The 14,872-nt window shown below is 48.9% G+C and overlaps 1 protein-coding gene across 1 annotated transcript in view; it reads right to left on the bottom strand.

Annotated features, from left to right (window-relative positions):
- Nucleotides 1-12,502, bottom strand: part of ITPR2 (inositol 1,4,5-trisphosphate receptor type 2) — a 227,947-nt gene extending 215,445 nt beyond the window's left edge. Inside the window, 1 exon segment of the mRNA XM_075343322.1 lies at nt 12,139-12,502. Coding sequence (XP_075199437.1) covers nt 12,139-12,230 — 92 coding nt within the window. The 5' untranslated portion in view covers nt 12,231-12,502.
- Nucleotides 12,503-14,872: the final 2,370 nt, after the last annotated feature.

Genomic DNA, 14,872 nt, shown 5'->3' with positions numbered 1-14,872 from the left:
ATAGGGGCAGTATTATAGTAGTTATATTCCTGTATATAGGGGCAGTATTATAGTAGTTATATTCCTGTATATAGGGGCAGTATTTTACCAGTTATTTGCTTGTAGATAGGCGGTAGTATTCTATCACCTTTATGAGCTAGATACAGTCCCGCTCCTCTAGTCTCCGGGGGGCAGCACTGAGCGCAGCAGACATTACACATCCCTCGGTGCAGTCTTCGTTAATCTGTGAGCAGTTAAGTGTCTCTGCATCTCACGTCATAACAGTTTATAATAAACGTCTGACGTGTTTATATCAGTGAAGCTGTGGGTAATTCTGGACCTCATTAGAGCTTCGCTACCGGATTCACTTGAGGACACAACACAGAAGTATCTAAGATGCTAAAGTCACGATTCCTCTTGGACAATCCAAAGCCATTTTTTTAATCCTCAACAACACTTTTAAAAATACGTGTGACAGAGACAGCGCCACTCTTATCCATGGCTGTGTGGGGTATTGCAGCTCAGCCTCATTTAGGTGAATGCCAGGCACAATTCACTGATCAGTCAGTGACTGGGAACAGGCGGTGACCAGCGACTAATAACCTGCATGTAACGGATCTGATTCCGCTCCAACATAACGGACGGACGCCGCCGCGGTCATGTGACGCCATCCTTACTGGTTTTCATTCCACCTGAATTGCCCGATCAATAGACTTTTATGCTCTCTGCTAACACTGGTGAGGCCATAATTACCTGCAGCTCCCACAGCGGCAACAGGCTTATCACCAAGAGCTCGCTGAATATATATCATAAACGGCCGAGACACAAGAGAGAGACACGCTGGGCTCAAATCACCATGGCTGGGTCACTTATGGGGGCACATCTGTAATTAGGACACTTATGGGGGCACATCTATGGCTAGGACACTTATGGGGGCCGCAACTGTGGCTTGGACACTTACGGGGGGCACATCTGTGGCTTGGACACTTATGGGGGCCGCATCTGTGGCTAGGACACTTATGGGGGCCGCATCTGTGGCTTGTACACTTATGGGGGCCACATCTGTGGCTTGGACACTTACGGGGTCCACATCTGTGGCTAGGACACTTATGGGTCCACATCTGTGGCTAGGACACTTACGGGGGCCACATCTGTGGCTAGGACACTTACGGGGGCCACATCTGTGGCTAGGACACTTACGGGGGCCACATCTGTGGCTAGGACACTTACGGGGGCCACATCTGTGGCTAGGACACTTACGGGGGCCACATCTGTGGCTAGGACACTTACGGGGGCCACATCTGTGGCTAGGACACTTACGGGGGCCACATCTGTGGCTAGGACACTTACGGGGGCCACATCTGTGGCTAGGACACTTACGGGGGCCACATCTGTGGCTAGGACACTTATGGCGCCACATCTGTATGTAGGTGCATCTGTAGTTATGATACTCATGGGCACATCTTTAGCTGGATACATATAGAGGCAGATATGTGCTAGTTATTTGGGTACATCTGTGGCTAGGATACATATGGGGGAGGGGTATGTCTCATGGTTATGGCGTCTCTTCTGTGGCTGTGACATTATGGAGCGACATGTCACAGGTCGAGAACGTACAATCCGTATTGCTGTAGTCACATCCAGAGCTGCATTTAAAATACTGCAGCCTTTATAACCGCATTTCTTGGGCAGATGTACAGCCTTGCTGATTATTGTATAGACCATTGTATGCTCTAGTCACATCCAGAGCTGCAGTCGTAATTCTGCTGGTTTTCCTTTGATATGGAGCCCGGTTCATCAATGCTCACAGTGTACAGCCATCTGTAACGCTCCACCAAGATGTGCAACTGCTCTGGCTGTGACTGGAGTATGTAAGATCAGTAAGGTGTATGGCGGTGACGTACGTGATGACAGTCCTATATCGCGGCAGCTTCTGACATTTAGCGGAGGATCGGGTCCTCTCTGTTTGTCTCTGGGACTTCTGCCAAAGACGGTATGAATATCCGTATGATAATAATCAGGACAGTGCGAGCGCCGTCACCGTCCGTCCCCGCCTGATGAGCGCTGCTCCCCTTCCTATAAAAGCGTCAGCAGCTTCCCATTCCGCCATCACCAATTCAGTCTGCTCTCATTTAAAGGGATTGTCCATTTAGTTCAGAAATAAATTTGGTTGAAAGAAGTGTTTGTGCCCGATTATCAGATCTGTGTGCACAGAGCCAGTAAGGAGCCTCAGAGAACCTACAGTCCCAAGAGAAGGCTCCGAAGACTCCTGTGTGCTGCCATATGGTGACAAAGTAGACACAACCAAAACCTGCTAATTCACACTTCAAATCCCATCTCTTTTGCTTTTTTTCATGCAGTGATGTCCCCAACTGTCACAGATATTGTTAGAAGTTAGCTACTTCCTGTCCTGACCACGTAACACTGATTGTGATTGGCTTCCAGGGGGAGTTGCCAGAGGGAGGAAAAAAAAGGTTCTATAAGTCTGTGACAGGAAGAGTTGCAAGAGGGAGGACGAAATAGTTCTAACCGTCAGGGAAGAGTTCCAGGAGGAAGAGAAAAAGTTCTCTGACTTTGACTGACTGCCAGGAGGAGCTGAGGGAGGGAGGAGAATGTTGTGTGTGCCAGGAAGAGCATATGGAGGGGAGTAGTACCGAGTGATCGGGGGCCAGTAAAATCAGCTGTGTGGGAGTTGATAAGGACATAATAATGGAGGGATTCTCGGTCTGGGTGGAGAGCGGCTGCCCCTTCCCTCCGGCCGCAGCGCTCGGCTGCATGCTATAGGGACAGCGCTGTCCAAGGAGTCACTAAATGTCACTTCTCTTTATTTTTAAAAATTCTACTTCCCCAAAATCCTCCAACATTTCTCTGCAGATAACCAGCTGCAACTACCCCCCCCCCCCAAATTCACCACATCCCCCCATATATCAGGAGAGGGGCCGTCCCAATGTTATTGATCGCTCCCATCAGGTGACTGCCATTCCCTGCCGAGTCCTCCGGATACAAAACCTTCCCCACTCTGGTAAAAAGCGTCCAGGCTCTTATCACAGAATCAAAGGTCAAAGCGGCGAGCGAAAACCTCCGTGGGCGAGATCCACGGAGAGCGGAGACCGCGCCAAAGACTGAGCCAGAAATACAGAGAATACAGATCAGCACAAAGAGAGGAGAAAAAAAAACAAAGAACCACGGGAGAGATCCACGGACACTGCGCCACAGATCGAGCCAGAAATACCGAGAATACAGATCAGCCGAGAAAGAGGAGAAAGGAACAAAGAACCACGGGAGAGATCCACGGACACTGTGCCACAGACCGAGCCAGAAATACCGAGAATACAGAGCAGCACAAAGAGGAGAAAGGAACAAAGAACCACGGGAGAGATCCACGGACACTGCGCCACAGACCGAGCCAGAAATACAGAGAATACAGAGCAGCACAAAGAGAGGAGAAAGGAACAAAGAACCACGGGAGAGACTCACGGATACTGCGCCACAGGCCGAGCCAGAAATACCGAGAATACAGAGCAGCACAAAGAGAGGAGAAAGGAACAAAGAACCACAGGAGAGATCCACGGACACTGCGCCACAGGCCGAGCCAGAAATACCGAGAATACAAAGCAGCACAAAGAGAGGAGAAAGGAACAAAGAACCACGGGAGAGATCCATGGACACTGCGCCACAGGCCAAGCCAGAAATACCGAGAATACAGAGCAGCCCAGAAAGAGGAGAAAGGAACAAAGAACCACGGGAGAGATCCACGGACACTGCGCCACAGACCGAGCCAGAAATACCGAGAATACAGATCAGCACAGAAAGAGGAGAAAGGAACAAAGAACCACGGGTGAGATCCACGGAGACTGCACCACAGACCGAGCCAGAAATACTGAGAATACAGATCAGCACAGAAAGAGGAGAAAGGAACAAAGAACCACGGGCGAGATCCACGGACACTGCGCCACAGACCGAGCCAGAAATACCGAGAATACAGATCAGCACAGAAAGAGGAGAAAGGAACAAAGAACGACAAAGTAAGAAGAAAAAAAAAGATCCTAAATTGCAAATAAGGACAAATAAATAAAAATTCCTATTAAAAAAAACCAACAACTATAAATGAGGGGAAATGCAATTTTGGTGCAACTTTTTTTTTTTTTTTTTTTTAAGTGGTGATTCATAAATCAGCCCACTGCTCATTTACATGGATAACCCCACCCACTTTCCAAAATTTAGCATTTTTAATTTTTTTTTGTGCAATGGAGAGGGAGGGACAGAGAGGGGCAAGGGAGGGGACAGAGAGGGGCAAGGGAGGGGACAGAGAGGGGCAAGGGAGGGGACAGAGAGGGGCAAGGGAGGGGACAGAGGGGGGCAAGGGAGGGGACAGAGGGGGGCAAGGGAGGAGACAGAGAGGGGCAAGGGAGGGGACAGAGAGGGGCAAGGGAGGGGACAGAGAGGGGCAAGGGAGGGGACAGAGAGGGGCAAGGGAGGGGACAGAGAGGGGCAAGGGAGGGGACAGAGAGGGGCAAGGGAGGGGACAGAGAGGGGCAAGGGAGGGGACAGAGAGGGGCAAGGGAGGGGACAGAGAGGGGCAAGGGAGGGGACAGAGAGGGGCAAGGGAGGGGACAGAGAGGGGCAAGGGAGGGGACAGAGAGGGGCAAGGGAGGGGACAGAGAGGGGCAAGGGAGGGGACAGAGAGGGGGAAGGGAGGGACAGAGAGGGGGAAGGGAGGGAAAAGGGGGGCCAAAAATGGTGCTTGGCAAAAAAAAAAAAATAAAAAATGTCTTTTACATGTACTCCTTCACTGCGATGCTACCAATTAAAAAAATATACTGTATATAAAATAAAAGAAAAAAAATAACCATAAAATCTAAAAGTGCAAAATGACTCAATAGAAAAAGCAGCAATTAAAAGTAAAAATGATAAATTCTAATAAAAATAAAAAGGACAACACAAAATTAAAAAGAAAAATTACAAAGTTATAGAAAAAATGACAATAAAACAATTGCAAAAAAATATATGAAGAAAAATAAAAAAAAAAAAATTTATTTTTAAAAAATAAACAAAAAAATGAAACATTGCAAAAAAAATAAAAATATAAAATTGCATAAAGAAAACATTGACAAAAAAATAAATAAAAAAAAAGCTAACTTATAAAAATAAAGGAAAGAAATAAACATGCAAAAAAAAAAAAAAAAAAGGGAAAAATCCTTAAAATTGTATGGGGAGCTCATCGAGATGCGGAGGTAATTTTTTCGGTGAGGACCTCTGTGCACCTCGGACCACAACACGAGGATTCGGCCGTCATTACCAAGCACGACCCGACCAGTACAACCAGTATTACACACCTCTTCCAAGGAATGCTACTTCAGGTTGCATAGCAACCCCTTGCTCCACTTCCTGTCTAAGTAACCATGGTGACAGCAGGAAGTTCTGTCTGCAATAGAGTAGACTGCCTCTTCGCATTACACAGACTTGTTTAGAGCCCTTCCATTTAGAGAAAGGAAGATTAGGCCTGAATTTGGGTCCTAAAGACATTCATTATAAAACACTAACTGGGTGGAACATTCTTTACATTTGATAATACAGTTTCCGGTCACAAGTTTTCCAGACGCCACGGTTACCGTGGATACACATCACATATCACAACTACCAAAAGGATGGCACTAAATACGGAGGCTTTATAGGGGCACTGCACCCGCCATATATCACCCCATCATTGTATCATTTCAGCCCTTTTCCTGGGCGGCCATGTTCATTACTGATCGATCTGCTCACATCCAGTCACTTCTAGTGATGGCGACACTTCTGTATGAAGAGTTGTCATAGTCCCACTCCCGTCACTGACCTATGACCACTTCACCTACTCCCCCTCCTCAGATCTATCCACACCCTTCACTGAGGCGCCACAGTGCCCCCGCCAGCCATAGTTATCCTGCAGCCATTATGACCCGGTGGCAGTACAAGTCGCAGTGCCCTCCGTACAGTGCTAATGACAATACCCTGCCGACAACACCGGCCACAGTGTCCTCCTCTAGACAAGGCACTCTAGACACAATGCCCTGGCTACTATACCAGTGATTGTACCTACCCACTGACCGGACAAGCCACAGAGGCTACCCCGACGGGACAAGCCACAGAGCCTACCCCCGACGGGACAAGCCACAGAGCCTACCCCGACAGGACAAGCCACAGAGGCTACCCCCGACGGGACAAGCCACAGAGGCTACCCCCGACGGGACAAGCCACAGAGGCTACCCCCGACGGGACAAGCCACAGAGGCTACCCCCGACGGGACAAGCCACAGAGGCTACCCCCGACGGGACAAGCCACAGAGGCTACCCCCGACGGGACAAGCCACAGAGGCTACCCCCGACGGGACAAGCCACAGAGGCTACCCCCGACGGGACAAGCCACAGAGGCTACCCCCGACGGGACAAGCCACAGAGGCTACCCCCGACGGGACAAGCCACAGAGGCTACCCCCGACGGGACAAGCCACAGAGGCTACCCCCGACGGGACAAGCCACAGAGGCTACCCCCGACGGGACAAGCCACAGAGCCTACCCCGACGGGACAAGCCACAGAGCCTACCCCGACAGGACAAGCCACAGAGGCTACCCCCGACGGGACAAGCCACAGAGGCTACCCCCGACGGGACAAGCCACAGAGGCTACCCCCGACGGGACAAGCCACAGAGGCTACCCCCGACGGGACAAGCCACAGAGGCTACCCCCGACGGGACAAGCCACAGAGGCTACCCCCGACGGGACAAGCCACAGAGGCTACCCCGACAGGACAAGCCACAGAGCCTACCCCGACAGGACAAGCCACAGAGCCTACCCCGACAGGACAAGCCACAGAGCTACCACCTGACAAGACAAGTCATAGTGTCTACCCACCGACAGAACAAGTCACAGTCCATACCCACTGACAAGTCACAGTCCATACCCACTGACAAGTTACAGTCCATACCCACTGACAGAACAAACCACAGAGCCTACCACCCGAAAGGACAAGTCACAGTGTTTAACCCCAATATTATAAGTCATAGTACCCTCAACAAAAATGCAAGGGTCTCCAATTTGTATAACATTGTACTCCCGGCCACTGTCGCTCTCACTCTATGGAATGTTCCCACATAATTCCCCTTAATCCGGCCGATCGTGCACATATGAGAGCCGAATAATTCACCGCACTCCGCACGGCAGGTGGAATTTCAGATCCTTTGTGTTCTTAAACACCTCTAATCCTGTACTGACAAACGTAAAGAAAAATCTAAGGAAATCTCCAGGAAATAGACGTCCATGAGTGACAACCTCTCAGATCGCTAAGCACACCGCAAGGTTTGTCACAGGGTCCTCAACCGCAAATTCAAACTAAGTCAAAATAAATTGGGCTCCATTACCCAGAATCACGTTTGGGACATTTGCCCTACTCTTTACAGTACCAGCCACATTACATCTCACACCGCAGTACCAGCCAGAGGGAACCCCTCACAATAGCACCAGCCGCAGTGCCAAGCACCCCAACAGAACCAGTGTCTTCCACTAAGACGGCACCAGCCAAGTGTCAGACACATCACACAGTCTCATCTCAGGACAGTCCTCTGCACAGCAGTGCCAGCCAGTGCCCAGTCCATGGCAGAACGAGGCTCTGTGCAAGACAGCACAAGTCAGTGCCCTATACAGAGCACCCCCATAACACTGCCAACCAGGGAAAAGAGGGTTACCAGGACCATCCTCAGTGCACCCCCATAACAGGACCATCCTCATTGCGCCCCCCACAACAGGCCCATTCTCAGTGCGCCCCCCACAACAGGCCCATTCTCAGTGCGCCCCCCACAACCGGACCATCCACAGTGCGCCCCCCACAACCGGACCATCCACAGTGCGCCCCCCACAACCGGACCATCCACAGTGCGCCCCCACAAACGGACCATCCTCAGGGCGCCCCCACAACAGGACCATCCTCAGGGCGCCCCCACAACAGGACCATCCTCATTGCGCCCCCCACAACAGGCCCATTCTCAGTGCGCCCCCCACAACAGGCCCATTCTCAGTGCGCCCCCCACAACCGGACCATCCACAGTGCGCCCCCCACAACCGGACCATCCACAGTGCGCCCCCACAACCGGACCATCCTCAGGGCGCCCCCACAACAGGACCATCCTCAGGGCGCCCCCACAACAGGACCATCCTCAGGGCGCCCCCACAACAGGACCATCCTCAGGGCGCCCCCACAACAGGACCATCCTCAGGGCGCCCCCACAACAGGACCATCCTCAGGGCGCCCCCACAACAGGACCATCCTCAGGGCGCCCCCACAACAGGACCATCCTCAGGGCGCCCCCACAACAGGACCATCGTCAGGTATTCTAGGTATACTACAGGACAGGGGGTATATTACAGTCCAGTGGTGTATATTATATTATAGGTATATTACAGGACAGGGGGTATATTAAAGGTGTATTACAGGACAGGGGGTGTATTATATGTATATTAGAGGACAGGGGTTTATATTATATATATTACAGGACAGGGTGTACATTATAGGTATATTACAGGACAGGGTGTACATTATAGGTATATTACAGGACAGGGTGTACATTATAGGTATATTACAGGACAGGGTGTACATTATAGGTATATTACAGGACAGGGTGTACATTATAGGTATATTACAGGACAGGGTGTACATTATAGGTATATTACAGGACAGGGTGTACATTATAGGTATATTACAGGACAGGGTGTACATTATAGGTATATTACAGGACAGGGGTGTAAATTATAGGTATATTACAGGACAGGGGTGTACATTATAGGTATATTACAGGACAGGGGTGTACATTATAGGTATATTACAGGACAGGGTGTACATTATAGGTATATTACAGGACAGGGGTGTACATTATAGGTATATTACAGGACAGGGGTGTACATTATAGGTATATTACAGGACAGGGGTGTACATTATAGGTATATTACAGGACAGGGTGTACATTATAGGTATATTACAGGACAGGGGTGTACATTATAGGTATATTACAGGACAGGGTGTATATTATATATATTACAGGACAGGGTGTATATTATATATATTACAGGACAAGGTGTATATTATATATATTACAGGACAGGGTGTACATTATATATATTACAGGACAGGGTGTACATTATAGGTATATTACAGGACAGGGTGTACATTATAGGTATATTACAGGACAGCGGATATATTATGAGTATATTACAGGATAGGGGTGTACATTATAGGTATATTACAGGACAGGGCGTACATTATAGGTATAGTACAGGACAGGGTGTATATTATATATATATTACAGGACAGGGTGTATATTATATATATTACAGGACAGGGTGTACATTATAGGTATATTACAGGACAGGGTGTACATTATAGGTATATTACAGGACAGAGGATATATTATGGGTATATTACAGGATAGGGGTGTACATTAGGTATATTACAGGACAGGGTGTATATTATATATATTACAGGACAGGGTGTATATTATATATATTACAGGACAGGGGTGTACATTATAGGCATATTACAGGACAGGGTGTACATTATAGGTATATTACAGGACATTGTGTATATTATATATATTACAGGACAGGGTGTACATTATAGGTATATTACAGGACCGGGTGTACATTATAGGTATATTACAGGACAGGGTGTATATTATATATATTACAGGACAGGGGTGTACATTATAGGTATATTACAGGACAGGGGTGTACATTATAGGTATATTACAGGACAGGGGTGTACATTATAGGTATATTACAGGACAGGGGTGTACATTATAGGTATATTACAGGACAGGGTGTATATTATATATATTACAGGACAGGGGTGTACATTATAGGTATATTACAGGACAGGGTGTACATTATAGGTATATTACAGGACAGGGGTGTACATTATAATTATATTACAGGACAGGGTGTACATTATAGGTATATTACAGGACAGGGTGTACATTATAGGTATATTACAGGACAGAGGATATATTATGGGTATATTACAGGATAGGGGTGTACATTAGGTATATTACAGGACAGGGTGTATATTATATATATTACAGGACAGGGTGTATATTATATATATTACAGGACAGGATGTACATTATAGGTATATTACAGGACAGGGTGTATATTATATATATTACAGGACAGGGGTGTACATTATAGGCATATTACAGGACAGGGTGTACATTATAGGTATATTACAGGACATTGTGTATATTATATATATTACAGGACAGGGTGTACATTATAGGTATATTACAGGACCGGGTGTACATTATAGGTATATTACAGGACAGGGGTGTACATTATAGGTATATTACAGGACAGGGTGTATATTATATATATTACAGGACAGGGGTGTACATTATAGGTATATTACAGGACAGGGTGTATATTATATATATTACAGGACAGGGGTGTACATTATAGGTATATTACAGGACAGGGTGTACATTATAATTATATTACAGGACAGGGGTGTACATTATAGGTATATTACAGGACAGGGTGTACATTATAGGTATATTACAGGACAGGGCGTACATTATAGGTATATTACAGGACAGGGCATACATTATAGGTATATTACAGGACAGGGTGTATATTATATATATATTACAGGACAGGGTGTATATTATATATATTACAGGACAGGGTGTACATTATAGGTATATTACAGGACAGGGTGTACATTATAGGTATATTACAGGACAGAGGATATATTATGGGTATATTACAGGATAGGGGTGTACATTAGGTATATTACAGGACAGGGTGTATATTATATATATTACAGGACAGGGTGTATATTATATATATTACAGGACAGGATGTACATTATAGGTATATTACAGGACAGGGTGTATATTATATATATTACAGGACAGGGGTGTACATTATAGGCATATTACAGGACAGGGTGTACATTATAGGTATATTACAGGACAGGGTGTATATTATATATATTACAGGACAGGGGTGTACATTATAGGTATATTACAGGACAGGGGTGTACATTATAGGTATATTACAGGACAGGGGTGTACATTATAGGTATATTACAGGACAGGGGTGTACATTATAGGTATATTACAGGACAGGGTGTATATTATATATATTACAGGACAGGGGTGTACATTATAGGTATATTACAGGACAGGGGTGTACATTATAATTATATTACAGGACAGGGGTGTACATTATAGGTATATTACAGGACAGGGTGTACATTATAGGTATATTACAGGACAGGGGTGTACATTATAGGTATATTACAGGACAGGGTGTACATTATAGGTATATTACAGGACAGGGGTGTACATTATAGGTATATTACAGGACAGGGTGTATATTATATATATTACAGGACAGGGGTGTACATTATAGGTATATTACAGGACAGGGGTGTACATTATAATTATATTACAGGACAGGGGTGTACATTATAGGTATATTACAGGACAGGGGTGTACATTATAGGTATATTACAGGACAGGGTGTATATTATATATATTACAGGACAGGGGTGTACATTATAGGTATATTACAGGACAGGGGTGTACATTATAGGTATATTACAGGACAGGGTGTATATTATGGGTATATTACAGGACAGGGGTGTACATTATAATTATATTACAGGACAGGGGTGTACATTATAGGTATATTACAGGACAGGGTGTACATTATAGGTATATTACAGGACAGGGTGTACATTATAGGTATATTACAGGACAGGGTGTATATTATATATATATATTAGAGGACGGGTGTACATTATAGGTATATTACAGGACAGGGTGTATATTATATATATTACAGGACAGGGTGTACATTATAGGTATATTACAGGACAGGGTGTACATTATAGGTATATTACAGCACAGGGGTGTACATTATAGGTATATTACAGGACAGGGGGTACATTATAAGCTTATTACAGCACAGAGGTGACAGTGCTCCCAGCTGAGGCCTTCTGCAGGAGTTTGCACACTTCCTTCTTTCCGGTGCAGTGTGACAGGTCGCAGCTCTACCTCCTGTTGTGTGTACGGGGTTCCCCGTGCCCCTGCTGCCCCTCTAGCAGCGCCCCCTCCTGTACACGAGCCTCTTACCCCAGGGTGCTGATGAATCCATTGACGGAGCCCTCGGCGTACAGAGACACGATGTCCCCGATGTACAAGAAGCTGGACATCTTATTCGGCATCCTGGGAAGTGCGGGCGCCCCCTACAGGCGGGGCATGGCGCTGCAGCCGGCACCGGAGATCGTGCACTCCCCAGGTGTGCAGCTCACATGCCCGGGGCTGCAGCGGCAGATCAGTGACCACAACGTGCCCGTGTCCGGGCGTCACACTGCGGATCCCGGGAATCTCCGCCGCTCTCCGGATCTTCTGTACAAGTTGTGTGGAGTCCGGAGCGACGTCCCCGGCCCCGGCCCCGCTCTGCCCGCAGCACCCGGAGCGCTGTCATGGGAAGTGCCCGAGTCCAACTCTGCGCTCTGCCAGGGGCGGGGCGAGGAAGGCAAGCAGCCAATAGGAGGAGCGGCTGCAGGAAGAGGGCGGAGCCAGAGCAAAACCAGCAAGAGTTCATTCATAAGTGACACAAGGAGCAACAGGAGAGGAAGACGATACTGCCCCTGCCATCATCTGCACTACTGCTATACACTGCCCCTGCCATCATCTGCACTACTGCTATACACTGCCCCTGCCATCATCTGCACTACCGCTATACACTGCCCCTGCCATCATCTGCACTACCGCTATACACTGCCCCTGCCATCATCTGCACTACCGCTATACACTGCCCCTGCCATCCTCTGCACTACCGCTATACACTGCCCCTGCCATCCTCTGCACTACCGCTATACACTGCCCCTGCCATCCTCTGCACTACCGCTATACACTGCCCCTGCCATCCTCTGCACTACCGCTATACACTGCCCCTGCCATCCTCTGCACTACCGCTATACACTGCCCCTGCCATCCTCTGCACTACCGCTATACACTGCCCCTGCCATCCTCTGCACTACCGCTATACACTGCCCCTGCCATCCTCTGCACTACCGCTATACACTGCCCCTGCCATCCTCTGCACTACCGCTATACACTGCCCCTGCCATCCTCTGCACTACCGCTATACACTGCCCCTGCCATCCTCTGCACTACCGCTATACACTGCCCCTGCCATCCTCTGCACTACCGCTATACACTGCCCCTGCCATCCTCTGCACTACCGCTATACACTGCCCCTGCCATCCTCTGCACTACCGCTATACACTGCCCCTGCCATCCTCTGCACTACCGCTATACACTGCCCCTGCCATCCTCTGCACTACCGCTATACACTGCCCCTGCCATCCTCTGCACTACCGCTATACACTGCCCCTGCCATCCTCTGCACTACCGCTATACACTGCCCCTGCCATCCTCTGCACTACCGCTATACACTGCCCCTGCCATCCTCTGCACTACCGCTATACACTGCCCCTGCCATCCTCTGCACTACCGCTATACACTGCCCCTGCCATCCTCTGCACTACCGCTATACACTGCCCCTGCCATCCTCTGCACTACCGCTATACACTGCCCCTGCCATCCTCTGCACTACCGCTATACACTGCCCCTGCCATCCTCTGCACTACCGCTATACACTGCCCCTGCCATCCTCTGCACTACCGCTATACACTGCCCCTGCCATCCCCTGCACTACCGCTATACACTGCCCCTGCCATCCCCTGCACTACCGCTATACACTGCCCCTGCCATCCCCTGCACTACCGCTATACACTGCCCCTGCCATCCCCTGCACTACCGCTATACACTGCCCCTGCCATCCCCTGCACTACCGCTATACACTGCCCCTGCCATCCCCTGCACTACCGCTATACACTGCCCCTGCCATCCCCTGCACTACCGCTATACACTGCCCCTGCCATCCTCTGCACTACCGCTATACACTGCCCCTGCCATCCTCTGCACTACCGCTATACACTGCCCCTGCCATCCTCTGCACTACCGCTATACACTGCCCCTGCCATCCCCTGCACTACCGCTATACACTGCCCCTGCCATCATCTGCACTACCGCTATACACTGCCCCTGCCATCATCTGCACTACCGCTATACACTGCCCCTGCCATCATCTGCACTACCGCTATACACTGCCCCTGCCATCATCTGCACTACCGCTATACACTGCCCCTGCCATCATCTGCACTACCGCTATACACTGCCCCTGCCATCCTCTGCACTACCGCTATACACTGCCCCTGCCATCCTCTGCACTACCGCTATACACTGCCCCTGCCATCCTCTGCACTACCGCTATACACTGCCCCTGCCATCCTCTGCACTACCGCTATACACTGCCCCTGCCATCCTCTGCACTACCGCTATACACTGCCCCTGCCATCCTCTGCACTACCGCTATACACTGCCCCTGCCATCCTCTGCACTACCGCTATACACTGCCCCTGCCATCCTCTGCACTACCGCTATACACTGCCCCTGCCATCCTCTGCACTACCGCTATACACTGCCCCTGCCATCCTCTGCACTACCGCTATACACTGCCCCTGCCATCCTCTGCACTACCGCTATACACTGCCCCTGCCATCCTCTGCACTACCGCTATACACTGCCCCTGCCATCCTCTGCACTACCGCTATACACTGCCCCTGCCATCCTCTGCACTACCGCTATACACTGCCCCTGCCATCCTCTGCACTACCGCTATACACTGCCCCTGCCATCCTCTGCACTACCGCTATACACTGCCCCTGCCATCCTCTGCACTACCGCTATACACTGCCCCTGCCATCCTCTGCACTACCGCTATACACTGCCCCTG

Source organism: Anomaloglossus baeobatrachus, chromosome 4 (assembly GCF_048569485.1).
Source record: "Anomaloglossus baeobatrachus isolate aAnoBae1 chromosome 4, aAnoBae1.hap1, whole genome shotgun sequence".
Taxonomy (NCBI): domain Eukaryota; kingdom Metazoa; phylum Chordata; class Amphibia; order Anura; family Aromobatidae; genus Anomaloglossus; species Anomaloglossus baeobatrachus.
Note: the sequence above shows the minus strand (reverse complement) of the source record. Positions and strands in the feature narration are given on the sequence as shown.